Source organism: Coenobita brevimanus, chromosome 108 (genome assembly GCF_032717465.1).
Source record: "Coenobita brevimanus isolate Jiangsu-jjx chromosome 108, ASM3271746v2, whole genome shotgun sequence".
Taxonomy (NCBI): domain Eukaryota; kingdom Metazoa; phylum Arthropoda; class Malacostraca; order Decapoda; family Coenobitidae; genus Coenobita; species Coenobita brevimanus.
Window position 1 is genome coordinate 12,979,545 of NC_137061.1, and position 16,982 is coordinate 12,996,526.

At 43.7% G+C, this 16,982-nt stretch overlaps 1 protein-coding gene across 1 annotated transcript in view; it reads left to right on the forward strand.

Annotated features, from left to right (window-relative positions):
* The window catches only part of Nup205 (nuclear pore complex protein Nup205), a 97,083-nt gene that overhangs the window by 20,620 nt on the left and 59,481 nt on the right, over nt 1–16,982 (forward strand). The window contains exons 2-3 of the mRNA XM_080285835.1: nt 7,042–7,231; nt 14,314–14,401. Coding sequence (XP_080141961.1) covers nt 7,042–7,231; nt 14,314–14,401 — 278 coding nt within the window. The remainder of the gene's footprint in view (nt 1–7,041; nt 7,232–14,313; nt 14,402–16,982) is intronic.

Consider the following 16,982-nt stretch of genomic DNA (forward strand, 5'->3'; position numbering starts at 1 on the left):
AGCCGGGATTCGAACCTGGGTCCGTGAGGACTGCAGGCCACCTCTCTACCGGTTTACCCCACCCGTCACTAAAACACTTTAATCTAAGTCAAAAAAAAAGTTTATAAATCAGCCTAAACACAAAATTTAAGTTAAAATACAGGTATCATCAAAGTTCGTTAAAAAAACAAAACCCATTGATAACTGGGGACTGGCCATTGATAAGTGGGGAAGGGTGTTAATTTTTTCACATTGCTAAGGCGGAGTATCGTATAATGATGGATCATATGGCAGAGATAACCTGTCTTGATCTTTTATTCAAGACTGTTGTGAGACTCAGTCCAACATAAATGAAATCTTTCAGTGATTCATTTACCTATCGCTGACACCTTAATCCCATAAGGGGTGGCAGTAAGCAGATTGCCTCCATGTCACTGTCTTTAGCCATCAGGCTGCCCTCTCTCGAATTCACACTCCCTCTTTTGTATTGCCCTTCATGTCATCCTTGGGCCCCCTGGATTTAGTTTTTATCCAAGGTGAGGCTCTTGTTACAGATATCATTACACTATCTATCTATCTATTGCCAGACGCCTCAATCCCGTTTGGGGTGGCCACAAACAAATCGCCTCCAAGTCGCCCTGTCCCCCGCCATTTCACTCCCCTGCTCCCAACTCACACACCCCTCTCTCATATACCTCTCCACCCCATCTCTCCATCTCATCCTCGGCCTCCCCCTCCCTCTTTCCCCCTCCACCTCACTCACATACACTCTCTTCGTCAGTCTTTGACCCTCCATCCTCTCCACATGGCCAAACCACCTCAGTGTGTTCCTCATAACGCTTCCTATCACATCCACATCAACACCACAACGCTCCTTTATATCCTCATTCTTCAGCCTGTCTCTCCATGTGACTCCACAGGCTCCTCTTAAATAACTCATTTCCACGGCTCTCACTCTTGACTTGTGTCCTTCCAACAACGTCCAAGCTTCACTTCCGTACGTTAGAGTTGGTATCACAATACTGTCATGTAGTAACTTTTTCACTTCCATGCTCACTTCCCTGTTTCTTATCACTGCTTTCAAAGAACCAGCAACCTTTCTACCCTGCTGTACCCTTTCAAGCACTTCACCCTCCAAACCTCCATCCATACTCATCACACTACCCAAGTACTTAAACGTACTCACATTTTCCAATTCCTCACCATCCAACCTCACTGTACATTCACTGACTTCACCTCTCTCAAAGACCATCACTTTACTCTTCCCTACATTCACCTTTAGATTCCGTTTCTTACACACTCTCCCAAACTCATCCACCAAGCCTTGCAGCTCCCCTTCGTCTTCACTCAACAACACGGTATCATCTGCAAACAACAGTACAGGGAGTTTCCAAACACTATCCTCTCTCACCAGGGCCACTCCAACATCCACTACCCTACCTTGTACCTCTTTTATTACCCCATCCATGTACAGATTGAACAACCATGGAGACATGACACATCCCTGTTTCAACCCAACTTTCAAAGAGAAAAATTCACTTAGTTCACCAGCCACACGCACTGCAGCCTTCGCACCATCGTACATACTCTTCACAGCATTCAACAACTTCCCATCTACTCCATGTATTCTTAACACTTTCCACAATCCTAGTCTATCCACCCTGTCATATGCTTTCTCCAAATCATTACACATTACAGTATTATTATTATTTTTTTTTTCCCACAAGTTTCGAGCAGCTACTGAGAAGTGATTAGCTAATATTGGCACTTGGCATTGTGTCCAGTCCATAGAAAACATCAGGTGTACAATGGCCAGCCTGAGTAACCTATGGATATATACAGTATTTCTTAAAAGGGAACATGGCATCATTTGATTTAAGAGTCATTCCTTGCAAATGTCAACTTTTAGTGTCAGTCTCAGAATTGATTAAAAATATATAAATTACAGTACATATCATTTTAAAGCATTAGCATTGAAGTTGTTGAAAAGATTAGTAAGAGAGAGTAAGAAGAGAGTGGATGAGGAATTTGGAAGGAATTTGAGTGTAAAGTGGAGGGACTGTAAGAAAATGTTCTGGAAAGAGGTGAAAAGAGTAAGACAGGGTGGAAGTGGAGTTAGCAGGGGAGTGAAAGATAAAAATGGTAGATTACTAGTGGAGAAGGGAGAAAAAGTGAGCAGATGGAGAGAACACTTTAAGGAATTGCTGAACGTGGAGGATGGAAGTAATGCGAGTATAAGTGGCTGGGGAATGGCTGGAAGAAGGAGGGAGGTGAGAAGACAGGAAGAAATCAGTAGGATAGAAGTTGTGGAAGCAATGAAGAAAGTTAAATCAGGGAAAGCCCCAGGAATTGATGGAGTGTGTGGTGAAATGCTGAAGCATGGGGGAGAGATAGTAGTAGAATGGATGTGGAAGATGTGCAGATTGGCCTGGGAGGAAGGTAGAGTCCCGGAGGATTGGAAGTCAGGTATAATTATTCCCTTGTACAAAGGAAAAGGGGAAAAAGAAGTGTGTGGTAATCATAGGGGCATTTGTCTTCTTAGTATAATAGGAAAAGTATATGGTAGGATACTTATTGACAGAGTTAGAGAAAGAACAGAGAAATTAGTTGGAGAAGAACAGGGAGGATTTAGGAAGGGAAGAGGTTGTGTAGATCAGATATTCATTCTCAGATCTTTAGTGGAAAAGTTTCTAGAGAAGGGAAAGAAGTTGTATGCGGCTTTCATGGATTTGGAGAAAGCATATGACAGGGTGGATAGAGTAGGATTGTGGAAAGTGTTAAGAATATATGGAATAGATGGGAAGTTGTTGAATGCTGTGAAGAGTATGTACGATGGTGCGAAGGTTGCAGTGCGTGTGGATGGGGAACTAAGTGAATTTTTCTCTTTGAAAGTTGGGTTGAAACAGGGATGTGTCATGTCTCCATGGTTGTTCAATCTGTACATGGATGGGGTAATAAAAGAGGTACAAGGTAGGGTAGTGGATGTTGGAGTGGCCCTGGTGAGAGAGGATAGTGTTTGGAAACTCCCTGTACTGTTGTTTGCAGATGATACTGTGTTGTTGAGTGAAGACGAAGGGGAGCTGCAAGGCTTGGTGGATGAGTTTGAGAGAGTGTGTAAGAAACGGAATCTAAAGGTGAATGTAGGGAAGAGTAAAGTGATGGTCTTTGAGAGAGGTGAAGTCAGTGAATGTACAGCGAGGTTGGATGGTGAGGAATTGGAAAATGTGAGTACGTTTAAGTACTTGGGTAGTGTGATGAGTAAGGATGGAGGTTTGGAGGGTGAAGTGCTTGAAAGGGTACAGCAGGGAAGAAAGGTTGCTGGTTCTTTGAAAGCAGTGATAAGAAACAGGGAAGTGAGCATGGAAGTGAAAAAGTTACTACATGACAGTATTGTGATACCAACTCTAACGTACGGAAGTGAAGCTTGGACGTTGTTGGAAGGACACAAGTCAAGAGTGAGAGCCGTGGAAATGAGTTATTTAAGAGGAGCCTGTGGAGTCACATGGAGAGACAGGCTGACGAATGAGGATATAAAGGAGCGTTGTGGTGCTGATGTGGATGTGATAGGAAGCGTTATGAGGAACACACTGAGGTGGTTTGGCCATGTGGAGAGGATGGAGGGTGAAAGACTGACGAAGAGAGTGTATGTGAGTGAGGTGGAGGGGGAAAGAGGGAGGGGGAGGCCGAGGATGAGATGGAGAGATGGGGTGGAGAGGTATATGAGAGAGGGGGGTGTGAGTTGGGAGCAGGGGAGTGAAATGGCGGGGGACAGGGCGACTTGGAGGCGATTTGTTTGTGGCCACCCCAAACGGGATTGAGGCGTCTGGCAATAGATAGATAGATAGACATTGAGTTTTATTAATCTGGGCAGAAAAAGTTTCTAAACTTCCACTGAGAGCAAGGCATTAAAAAATGTCGTACAGTGTTTATCTATCAATCTGTTTTATTAATCTGGGCAGAAAAAGTTTCTAAACTTCCACTGAGAGCAAGGCATTAAAAAATGTCGTACAGTGTTTATCTATCAATCTGTTGCCAGACGCCTTAATCCCTTATACGGAGTGGCCACAAACAAATCACCTCCATGTCACCCTGTCCCCCGCCATTTCACTGCCCTTCTCCCAATTCACACCCCCCTCTCTCATATACCTCTCCACTCCATCCCTCCATCTCATCCCTGGCCTTCCCCTCCCTCTCTCCCCATCCACCTCACTCACATACACTCTCCTTGTCAGTCTCTCACTCTCCATTCTCTCCACATGGCCAAACCACCTCAGTGTGTTTCTCCTAATGCTTCCTATCACATCCACATCCATACCACAACACTCCTTCACATCCTCATTTGTCAGTCTCTCTCTCCATGTGACTCCACAGGCTCCTCTCAAATAACTCATTTCGACTGCTCTCACTCTTGACTTGTGTCCCTCCAACAACATCCAAGCTTCACTTCCATATGCCAGAATTGGATCACAATGCTGTCATGTAATAACTTTTTCACTTCCATGCTCACTTTCCTGTTTCTTATCACTGTCTTCAAGGAACCAGCAACCTTTCTTCCTTGTTGTACCCTTTCAAGCACATCACCCTCCAAACTTCTATCCTTACTCATTACACTACCCAAGTACAGTACTTAAACATACTCACATTTTCCATTTTCTCATCATCCAGCCTCACTGTACATTCACTGACTTTACCTCTCTCGAAGACCATAACTTTACTCTTCCCTACATTTACCTTTATATTCCGTTCTTACACACTCTCCCAAACTCATCCACCAAGCCTTCCAGCTTCCCTTCTTCTTCACTTAACAACACAGTATCATCTGCAAACAACAGTACAGGGAGTTTCCAAACACTGCCCTCTCTCATTAGGGCCACTCCAATATCCACTGCCCTACCTTGTATCTCTTTTATAACCCCATCCATATACAGATTGAACAACCATGGAGACATGACACATCCCTGTTTCATGCCAACCTTCAAATAGAAAAAGTCACTCAGTTCACTATCCACACTCACTGCAGCCTTAGCATTCTCATACATACTCTTCACAGCATCAACAACTTCCCATCCACTCCATATATTCTCAGTACTTTCCACAATCCTTGTCTATCCACCCTGTCAAATGCCTTCTCCAAATCCATGAAGGCTGCATACAACTTCTTTCCCTTCTCTAGAAACTTTTCCACTAAAGATCTAAGAATGAATATCTGATCTACACAACCACTTCCTTTCCTAGAGCCTCCCTGTTCTTCTCCAACTAATTCCTCTGTTACTTCCCTAACTCTGTCAATAAGTATCCTACCATATACTTTTTCTGTTACACTAAGAAGACAAATGCCCTTATGGTTACCACACACTTCTTTTTTCCCTTTCCCTTTGTACAAGGGAATAATTATACCTGACTTCCAATCCTCCGGAACACTGCCTTCCTCCCAGGCCAATCTGCACATCTTCCACATCCATTCTACTACTATCTCTTCCCCATGCTTCAGCATTTCACCACACACTGCATCAATTCCTGGGGCTTTCCCCATTTTGACTTTCTTCATTGCTTCTACAATTTCCATCCTACTGATTTCTTCCTGTCTTCTCACCTCCCTCCTTCTCCCAACCAATTCCCTGCCACTTATACTCGGATTACTTTCATTCTCTGTGTTCAACAGTTCATTAAATTGTTCTCTCCATCTGCTGACTTTTTCTCCCTTCTCAACTAGTAATCTACCATTTTTATCTTTCACTCCCCTACTAACTTCATTGCCACCCAGTCTGACTCTCTTTACCTCTTTCCAGAACATTTTCTTACATTCCCTCCACTTTACACTCAAATTCCTTCCAAATTCCTCAACCCCTCTCTTCTTACTTTCTCATACTAATCTTTCCACCTCTCTCTTCCTTTCTACATATAACTCTCTCTTCCGCCTCTCAACTTCTTCCACGCCCCTGTTTCTCATCCATTCATTATATGCTTTTTTCTTTTGTGCCACAATGTCACTGAAGAAAAATTCATGTCAAAATTTGTGATTTTCTTATCATCATTGACCTGAGTATATTTTTGTCAGGAATGCTGTCATTGGCTTTACTGAAATAACATCTGTTTGAGTTGTAATTGTCACAATAATTGTTTACATATATTTTGTGGTCAGACTGTGGCACAACTTTGAAGTGGTAGTAAGGTATGTGACATTTTTTTAACATTATTCCCATACACAGCTTATGAATTGGAGAAAATTAACGTAACTTTATATTATAAATAGGCATCCTAGTACCTTACCAATGTAGCCCTGTGATGTCTTGTAAGAGACTCTGGTAAGCCATATGCTCCATCACACACATTACGTGCATAGCGTGAGGAACGTTACTAGAAAAAGATGTAACATTTCTCATGAACAACTTCAAACAGGAAATTGCTGCAGTTACACTGAATTTGGGGAGAGAGGGGTGAGTACGGTGGGAGGGCAGCGTGGGTTGATGTGATGGATGGCATTGTTGGGTGAGCAGGGTGGGTGGGTGACCATGGTTAGTAGGCAAGATGGGTCGTTGGAATGTTTGGGTCACCAGGGTGTGTGGTGACATAGTGGGTCCCCAGGGTGGCTGAGAAGATTGTGTGGGTGGTTGGGTTGGTGGGTTGGATGGGTGTGTGGGTTTAGGGTGGGTGAATGTATTGTGTGGCATTGTTAGATGGGCTTGGTGGGTGGCATTCGTGGGTGGACAGGGTGAATGGCTGAGATCAGTGTGCTTGGTGGGCCACACAGGTGGGTGGGAAGAGTGAGTGTTGGATGAGTTGAGTGAACAGGTGGATATGTGGCTCCCCACATGACAAGGCAGGAGTGGTACCAGATCAGCTGTACATTTAATCCTTGTTTTGTTGTCAGACTATGGGCATCGATGGTTGCACTGACAGAAAAAGATGATTCTATAGCTCTAAATCCTTTCCACAGCAATTATTTGTGACCAGAATCATATTCTAGTGCTAATGAATTGTTATAACTTAGCGTGAAAGATGAAGAGGTGGCAGTTTTAGGCCGAGTTGAAGGATTATTGCTAACCATTGTTTAATTTTCAGATAAAGGACTATGGGCGTCAATGGTTGCACTGGACCAGGCAGTGCAGCGTGCAGTGGAGACAAGTGCTGCAGGAGGAGGTGGCACTCCGGAGGCACTGGAGGCGGCACACACCCTGGAGGTGGTCCTGCAGCGCAACCGATCTGCCTTCCTATCTCTGCTGCGTAACCCACCCAAGAGTGCATCAGAGAGGTAATACATATTCGTTGACTTCATCATGTGCTTGTTGTTTTGGCCGAAGACTCCCATTAGACCACAGAGCAATGGTCATTCAATCAGACTCTCCCAGAGATCTCGTATTGTTGTGACAGTCAGGGGCATGAGGTGAGTAAGTACAGTGCCACTGAAGGAGACAGTACTCCATAGGCACTGTAGGCTGCACTTACATTTATAGGTTTTAGGCTTATCTGGATGTGAACTCAGTGGACTGCATGTTGAAAGTCACTCCATGCACCATCCTGATTTCGTGGGGTAGGGGGGGAAGGAGGAAGTTGAGGGGTATTTGTACTACATATAATTGATCTGTCTTTCTGTCACTGCTTCATAACTCACCCAAGAGTGCTTCAGAAAGGCATGGTAGCTAATAGATATTCACTGACTTCATCCTGCCTATATTGATTTGGCCTCAGTCTCATCTGGACGTAAATGTAGTAAACGTCAGGCTGAAAGTCACCCTTCTCCTACAGTCCACCTTCTTCCTTTTGGGGGATATGGAGTGAGCCAATGGATGTTTATATAACTGGACTGGTGAGTCATCAGATTATAGTGATGCAACCATCTTGTCATTCCTGTCCATTAGTTTTTATTTATTTATTTTTTAAAAATAACCATCTATCTATCTATCTATTACCAGACGCCTCAATCCCGTTTGGGGTGGCCACAAACAAATCGCCTCCAAGTCGCCCTGTCCCCCGCCATTTCACTCCCCTGCTCCCAACTCACACCCCCCTCTCTCATAAACCTCTCCACCCCATCTCTCCATCTCATCCTCGGCCTCCCCCTCCCTCTTTCCCCCTCCACCTCACTCACATACACTCTCTTCGTCAGTCTTTGACCCTCCATCCTCTCCACATGGCCAAACCACCTCAGTGTGTTCCTCATAACGCTTCCTATCACATCCACATCAACACCACAACGCTCCTTTATATCCTCATTCTTCAGCCTGTCTCTCCATGTGACTCCACAGGCTCCTCTTAAATAACTCATTTCCACGGCTCTCACTCTTGACTTGTGTCCTTCCAACAACGTCCAAGCTTCACTTCCGTACGTTAGAGTTGGTATCACAATACTGTCATGTAGTAACTTTTTCACTTCCATGCTCACTTCCCTGTTTCTTATCACTGCTTTCAAAGAACCAGCAGCCTTTCTTCCCTGCTGTACCCTTTCAAGCACTTCACCCTCCAAACCTCCATCCTTACTCATCACACTACCCAAGCACTTAAACGTACTCACATTTTCCAATTCCTCACCATCCAACCTCGCTGTACATTCACTGACTTCACCTCTCTCAAAGACCATCACTTTACTCTTCCCTACATTCACCTTTAGATTCCGTTCCTTGCACACTCTCTCAAACTCATCCACCAAGCCTTGCAGCTCCCCTTCGTCTTCACTCAACAACACGGTATCATCTGCAAACAACAGTACAGGGAGTTTCCAAACACTATCCTCTCTCACCAGGGCCACTCCAACATCCACTACCCTACCTTGTACCTCTTTTATTACCCCATCCATGTACAGATTGAACAACCATGGAGACATGACACATCCCTGTTTCAACCCAACTTTCAAAGAGAAAAATTCACTTAGTTCACCATCCACACGCACTGCAGCCTTCGCACCATCGTACATACTCTTCACAGCATTCAACAACTTCCCATCTATTCCATATATTCTTAACACTTTCCACAATCCTAGTCTATCCACCCTGTCATATGCTTTCTCCAAATCCATGAAAGCCGCATACAACTTCTTTCCCTTCTCTAGAAACTTTTCCACTAAAGATCTGAGAATGAATATCTGATCTACACAACCTCTTCCCTTCCTAAAGCCTCCCTGTTCTTCTCCAACTAATTTCTCTGTTCTTTCTCTAACTCTGTCAATAAGTATCCTACCATACACTTTTCCTATTATACTAAGAAGACAAATGCCCCTATGATTACCACACACTTCTTTTTCCCCTTTTCCTTTGTACAAGGGAATAATTATACCTGACTTCCAATTCTCCGGGACTCTACCTTCCTCCCAGGCCAATCTGCACATCTTCCACATCCATTCTACTACTATCTCTCCCCCATGCTTCAGCATTTCACCACACACTCCATCAATTCCTGGGGCTTTCCCTGATTTAACTTTCTTCATTGCTTCCACAACTTCTATCCTACTGATTTCTTCCTGTCTTCTCACCTCCCTCCTTCTTCCAGCCATTCCCCAGCCACTTATACTCGCATTACTTCCATCCTCCACGTTCAACAATTCCTTAAAGTGTTCTCTCCATCTGCTCACTTTTTCTCCCTTCTCCACTAGTAATCTACCATTTTTATCTTTCACTCCCCTGCTAATATAATGTCATGTCATGTCATTTAAGTGAAAAATTTGGCATGGTCCTAAATTTTTAAGTTATCAATATTAGCTGACATAATTTTAATGACAGTATGTTGCGAGGAGAGTAGAAAGGTTACAAGAGGATGAGAAAAAGGCAGAGTATAAGAGAGAAGTGGAGGAACGATTGGGCAAATATGAAGTGGAGCAGATGGGGGATGTGGAAGGTGTGTGCAGGATATTTACAGAAGAAATATGTGCAGCATGTGATGTGGTGTGTGGGAGGAAGAGAAGACGGAGGGGGGTGCAGGGAACAGCGTGGTGGACTGAAGAGGTGAGACAGGCTGTGGCATAAAAGAAGAAAGCATACAATGAATGGATGAGAAATAGGGGCGTGGAAGAAGTTGAGAGGCGGAAGAGAGAGTTATATGTAGAAAGAAAGAGAGAGGTGAAAAGATTAGTAAGAGAGAGTAAGAAGAAAGTGGATGAGGAATTTGGAAGGAATTTGAGTGTAAAATGGAGGGACTGTAAGAAAATTTTCTGGAAAGAGGTGAAGAGAGTAAGACAGGGTGAAAGTGAGGTTAGCAGGGGAGTGAAAGATAAAAATGGTAGATTACTAGTGGAGAAGGGAGAAAAAGTGAGCAGATGGAGAGAACACTTTAAGGAATTGTTGAACATAGAGGATGGAAGTAATGTGAGTATAAGTGGCTGGGAGAAGGAGGGAGGTGAGAAGACAGGAAGAAATCAGTAGGATAGAAGTTGTGGAAGCAGTGAAGAAAGTTAAATTGGCGAAAGCCCCGGGAATTGATGCAGTGTGTGGTGAAATGCTGAAGCATGGGGGAGAGATAGTAGTAGAATGGATGTGGAAGATGTGCAGATTGGCCTGGGAGGAAGGTAGAGTCCCGGAGAATTGGAAGTCAGGTATAATTATTCCCTTGTACAAAGGAAAAGGGGAAAAAGCAGTGTGTGGTAATCATAGGGGCATTTGTCTTCTTAGTATAATAGGAAAAGTGTACGGTAGGATACTTATTGACAGAGTTAGAGAAAGAACAGAGGAATTAGTTGGAGAAGAACAGGGAGGCTTTAGGAAGGGGAGAGGTCGTGTAGATCAGATATTCATTCTTAGATCTTTAGTGGAAAAGTTTCTAGAGAAGGGAAAGAAGTTGTATGCGGCCTTCATGGATTTGGAGAAAACATATGACAGGGTGGATAGATAAGGATTGTGGAAAGTATTAAAAATATATGGAGTAGATGGGAAGCTGTTGAATGCTGTGAAGAGTATGTATAATGGTGCTAAGGCTGCAGTGCGTGTGGATGGTGAACTAGTGAATTTTTCTCTTTGAAGGTTGGGTTGAAACAGGGATGTGTCGTGTCTCCATGGTTGTTCAATCTGTACATGGATGGGGTAATAAAAGAGGTAGAAGGTAGGGTAGTGGATGTTGGAGTGGCCCTGGTGAGAGAGGGTAGTGTTTGGAAACTCCCTGTACTGTTGTTTGCAGACGATACTGTGTTGTTGAGTGAAAACAAAGGGGAGCTGCAAGGCTTGGTGGATGAGTTTGGGAGAGTGTGTAAGAAACGGAATCTAAAGGTGAACTTAGGGAAGAGTAAAGTGATGGTCTTTGAGAGAGGTGAAGTCAGTGAATGTACAGCGAGGTTGGATGGTGAGGAATTGGAAAATGTGGGTACGTTTAAGTACTTGGGTAGTGTGACGAGTAAGGATGGAGGTTTGGAGGGTGAAGTGCTTGAAAGGGTACAGCAGGGAAGAAAAGTTGCTGGTTCTTTGAAAGCAGTGATAAGAAACAGGGAAGTGAGCATGGAAGTGAAAAAGTTACTACATGACAGTATTGTGATACCAACTCTAACGTATGGAAGTGAAGCTTGGACGTTGTTGGAAGGACACAAGTCAAGAGTGAGAGCCGTGGAAATGAGTTATTTAAGAGGAGCCTGTGGAGTCACATGGAGAGACAGGCTGACGAATGAGGATATAAAGGAGCGTTGTGGTGTGGATGTGGATGTGATAGGAAGCGTTATGAGGAACACACTGAGGTGGTTTGGCCACGTGGAGAGGATGGAGGGTGAAAGACTGATGAAGAGAGTGTATGTGAGTGAGGTGGAGGGGGGGAAGAGGGAGGGGGAGGCCGAGGATGAGATGGAGGGATGAGGTTGAGAGGTATATGAGAGAGGGGGGTGTGAGTTGGGAGCGGGGCAGTGAAATGGCGGGGGACAGGGCGACATGGAGGCGATTTGTTTGTGGCCACCCCAAACAGGATTGAGGCGTCTGGCCATAGATAGATAGATAGATGTTATCTGTCTATCTGTAAGCCAAATGCCTTAATCCTATAAGGGGTCTGCACAGAAAAAATGCCTCCATGTCGCCCTGTCCCCTGATATTTTGCTGCCCCCCCCCCCCCCAAACTTACACCCTACTCTTTCATATACCTCTCCACTCCATCACTCAATGTAATCCTCGGTCTCTCCCTCCCTCTGCCCCCGTCCACCTCACTCACATACACTCTCCATGTCAGTGTGTCAATCTCCGTTCTCTCCACATGGCCAAAGCACTTCACTGTATTTCTCCTAGCTCTTTCTATCACATCCATACCACAGCATTCCTTCACTTCCTCATCTGTCAGTCTGTCTCCCTGCAACTGCACATGCTCCTCCCTAGTATATCACTTCCATTACTCATCGTCTTGACTTGTGTCATTCCATCAAGGCCCAGTTTTGTTTCCAGAAGTTAGACTGGGTATCACAATACAGTACTATCACGGAGTGACCTTTTTACTTCCGTGCTCACTTCCCTGCCTCTTATCACTGATTTCAAAGAAGCAGCAACCTCTCTTCCCTGTTGTACCCATTCAAGCACTTCATCCTCTAAGTTTCCATCCTTACTCATCACACTACCCAGGTACTAAAATGCACACACATTTTCCATTTCTTTACAATCCAACCTCCCTGTGCATTCAGTGACTTCATGTCTTTCGAAGACCGCAACTTTATTCTTCCCTACATTCACTTTTAGAGTCCGTTTTGTACAAACTCTCCCAAGTGCACTCAGTAAGCCTTGCATTTCTCCTTAATCTTCACTTAACAATACAGTATCATCTGTGAACGGCAGAACAGAAAGTTTCCAAACACTGCCCTCCCTTTAGGGCCACTCCAACATCCACTGCCTTACCCTGTATCTGTTTTGCAGCTCCATCCATATAGAAATTGAATCCACTGCCTTACCCTGTATCTGTTTTGCAGCTCCATCCATATAGAAATTGAATAGTCATTGAGACATGACATATCCCTGTTCATTGTTTAGATAAAAAAAACTCACTTAGTTCACCATCCACACACACTGCAGATATAGTGCCCGCATACGTACTTTTCATGTCATTCAACAACTTCTCATTCGTCCCGTCTATTTTTAATATTTTCCACATTCCTTGTCTATTCATCCTGTCATATGCTTTCTCCAAATCCATGAAGACTGCATACAACTAAACATCTTGGGATGAATATCTGATCTACACAGTGTCTTCTCTTCCTGAAACCTCCCTGCTCATCTCCTACCAATTCCTTTATTATTTCCCTTAAGAAGACAAATGTCCCTGCAATTGCTACACTCTTTCCCCTTTTCTGTTGTACAAGGGAATAATTATGCTTGACATCCTTTCCTCTGGGACTCTACCTTCCATCAAGTCCAGTCTGCATATCTTCCCTATCTTGTATTACCATCCCTCCCCTGTGCTTCAGCATTTCACCACACTCATTAGTTCCTGGGGCTTTCCCCATTTTGACTTTCTTCATTGCTTCCCCTATTTCCATCCAACTGATCTCTTCCTCCCTTCTCATCTCCCTCCTTCTCCCAGCCATTCTCCAGCCACATATACTCGCATAACCTTCATTCTCTATGTTTAACAAGTCCTAAAGTGTTCTCTCCATCTGCTCATTTCCTCTCCCCCTCCTCTCTGTGCCAGCAGTCTGTCTTTTTTATATACCGTACTTAGGTTATTATAACAACCTAAACTTGCCATCTTTCCATCTTAAGTGCTGAATTGTAACATAGATAATACCAAAATATAATCTGTCTCTCTATCTATCTATCACCCGATGCCCTAATCCCACAAAGGGTGGCCACAGACAAAACACCTCCAAGTCGCTCTGTCACCCACCATTTGACTGCCTTACCCCCAACTCAATCCCCCCTCCCTCATATACCTCTCAGCTCCATCCCTTCACCTATCCTTGGTGTTCTCCTCCATCTCCCTCCCTCCACCTCACCTACATACACCCTATTAGTCAGTCTTTCATTCTCCATTCTCTCCACATGTCCAAACCACCATTTCTCCTAATTTTCTCAACCACATCCACATCCACCCCACAACTTTCCTTCACTTCTTCATTCATCAACCTGTCCCTCCATGTCACTCCACATGCTCCTCTCAAGTAACTCATTTCCACTGCTCTCACTCTTGACTTGTTCCCCTTTAGCAAGGTCCCCTGCCTTGCTTCCATACATCAGGATAGGGATCACAATACTATCATGCAGTGACTTCTTAACTTCCATGTGCACCTCACTGTTTCTCATCACTGCTTTCAGTGTTTGTCACAAAAAAATGTAGAAAGGATGTAGTCATAGTATTGACTTTATCTGCCAAAGAGCTGTGTTAAATAAGCTGCAAAAGGACAAAAATCTAGTTGAATTTAAGGTGAAAAAACTATAACGGTGATGTCTTTCACAGGTCAACCCTACAGCGTGCAGTGAATGAGGCAGTTACGCTACCTGGTCACACCACACCAACCAAGCTGTCAGAGGCATTTGTTAAGGAGGTAATGGAAATAGGCCCATATTGTCATGCACATGTCTCTTCCTCCAACCGAGAACTAAAGAAAATAAAAATATAGCATGAAATCAACTTCCAACTTAGCGAATCTAAAATCAAAATAATAAAGTCAAGCTGTATATATGTTTGTGTCTGTCCATTTGTTCATTTATTTTTTGAGAATGGTAATAGATTTTGACCTGATTCATTTGCATTGGGTTGGGGTGATGCCCTGACCTAGTGCAAAGTTGTCAGAGATTGCAGCACACAAAAATATGAGTCTTGCAAATTTTTTCGGGCATTCACTAGTACTTGTATAAATGTCAAACCTGTGAATTATATGATGGAAATTTGTATCATTTGGTAATGAATTGAGGCCTGTCTGATTTGGATTCGTGCTGTGGCTGGGTAGTGGAAGAGACTTTGTGCATGACCTTCTTATACACTTGTTTGCCAGATAGGCAGCAAATTGGTTTATTTGTCCATTTTATTATTATTATGATAATAACAGTAATCCCTCAATTACCCAGACGTGCATTATCCGGACCTGTTCAATATCCAGATACTGGATCTTGGCTCTATTAAACCATTATCTGAATTTACTTGCTATTATCCTGATGTTAAAGTCCCTGAGAAGTTCAACCGGCCAGCTGACATGTTCAAACATTTGGTATTGTGGCTGCTGGGCGCAAGCCATGAGTGGAAAATTGGCCGTAACCCACAACCAGAGCTAAAATGTCCATCTGCCCATATACTGAATTGTCAAAGGCACACGTCGGTCTGATCACTCCCAGCGAACCTCCAGCACCTGTGTAATACGACTGCAACCCACCAGTGGTGTTTAAACATCCACACGCATCCCCACCGAATGTCCAAAGTCGCGTGGCCACTGGGCAAAGTCCTTCCCAACTGCCACCATGCATTGAACACAGGCCACAAGCCATGAGTAAATGTTCATTGACAATGGTCGTCCGCTTCTGTACCGAACGTCCAGAGTTGCCCGGTCACCGGGGGTTTTGTTTCTGAATGACCACCACATGGTCATAAGTCATGAGTAAATGTACAGTAAAAGTGCTCATCCATCTCTTGACAGAAGGGTGAAAATCCTGCCTGCAGTCTCACTCCATTCCCTCCTCCGTACCCTCCTGCCTCCCCCCTCAATCCCTCCCCTCCTTTGTGCTGATAGCACTGACTTGTGAGTTCTTAATTTTTTTGTGATTTATTCGAATACTATTGGTTGTATCAAAATTCCAAAGTGACCACGAGAAAGTTCATGAATTCTGCATCTAGACATGTACCTAACTCTTGGAAGATGCTGGCAAAATTTTGCACTAGGAAGGTGGGAAGTTTTATGAAGGTAAGTTTCACTCAGACATTATGTATTCTCACTGCATTTCTGTACTTGTATTCATCATTTTTTATGTTTTTATTAGCTTGTCTTATAGTATAAACATCAGCAAAAGTGATGATATACCATTTATACCAATTTAACCAATTTCTGGTGGTATATTTGGCCTTGGAATTTTTTTGTGGCCTGGGAGCAGTTATCACTGGTGTCAGATAACTGATTTTCCAACCATCCTGAGTTGTTTTGTTGATGTTTATTATTTATGCATTGTTTCCTTGGAATAGAGGCCCACCAAGACATAAAGTAACTTTGTGGTGGGATGAGGGTGTAGAAGCTGCAGTTAAGGAGAAAAGAAGGCTTTTCCAGGATGGAAGAAAGGTGGTAACAAGGAGTAATACTAGCCAAGCGTAGGGCTAGAAGAGAGGTATACAGGGTGAAGTCTGAGTCACAGAGACTTTTACTTGATAACCTAAATCATGGGAAAAGGAAAAACATTATATTTAAGGTGGCAAATCAGATGAAGAGGGATAATTGGGATATTATAGGTGAGCAGTATGTGAAGAATGATGATGGAAGGGTAGTGGTGAACAGTGGGGATATTAAAGATGCATGGAAAGAGCATTATAACCAGTTGTTGAATGAGGAGTTTGACTGGGATAGGGAAGGATTGAAGCCAGCAGATCCAGTGTTTGGCCCTTGGCCTTTGATTGATGCTGCTACTGTGAGTGAGGCAATAGGCAGGATGCAGGTGGGGAAGGCGGCAGGTGTGTCGGGATTGACTGCTGGAATGTTGAAGGCTTCAGGAGATATAGGGGTGAGGTTAGTCACTGTCCTGAAAAATATGATTATATATGAGCGTGTTGTCCCAGATGATTGTTGAAAAGCGTAATTGTAAATGTGTATAAAGGGAAGGGTGATGCCCAGTAAAGAGGAAATTATGGAGGTATAAAGCTCTTAGATCAGATAATGAAGGTAATGGAGAGAATTCTAGAAGGTATGGTTACAGAAAGAGTGAATATTGATGAGATGCAGATAGGGTTTATGCCAAGCAGGGGGACCACTGATGCCATATTCATTGCTCGACAGCTTCAGGAAAAATATATTGGGAAGAAAAGGGATCTGTATTTTGTTTTTGTTGATTTGGAAAAGGCCTTTGACAGAGTCCCTAGAGAGGTGATGAAGTGGGCAATGAGAAAGCTTGACTTGGAGGAGTGGCTGGTTAGGGTGGTTATGGCCATGT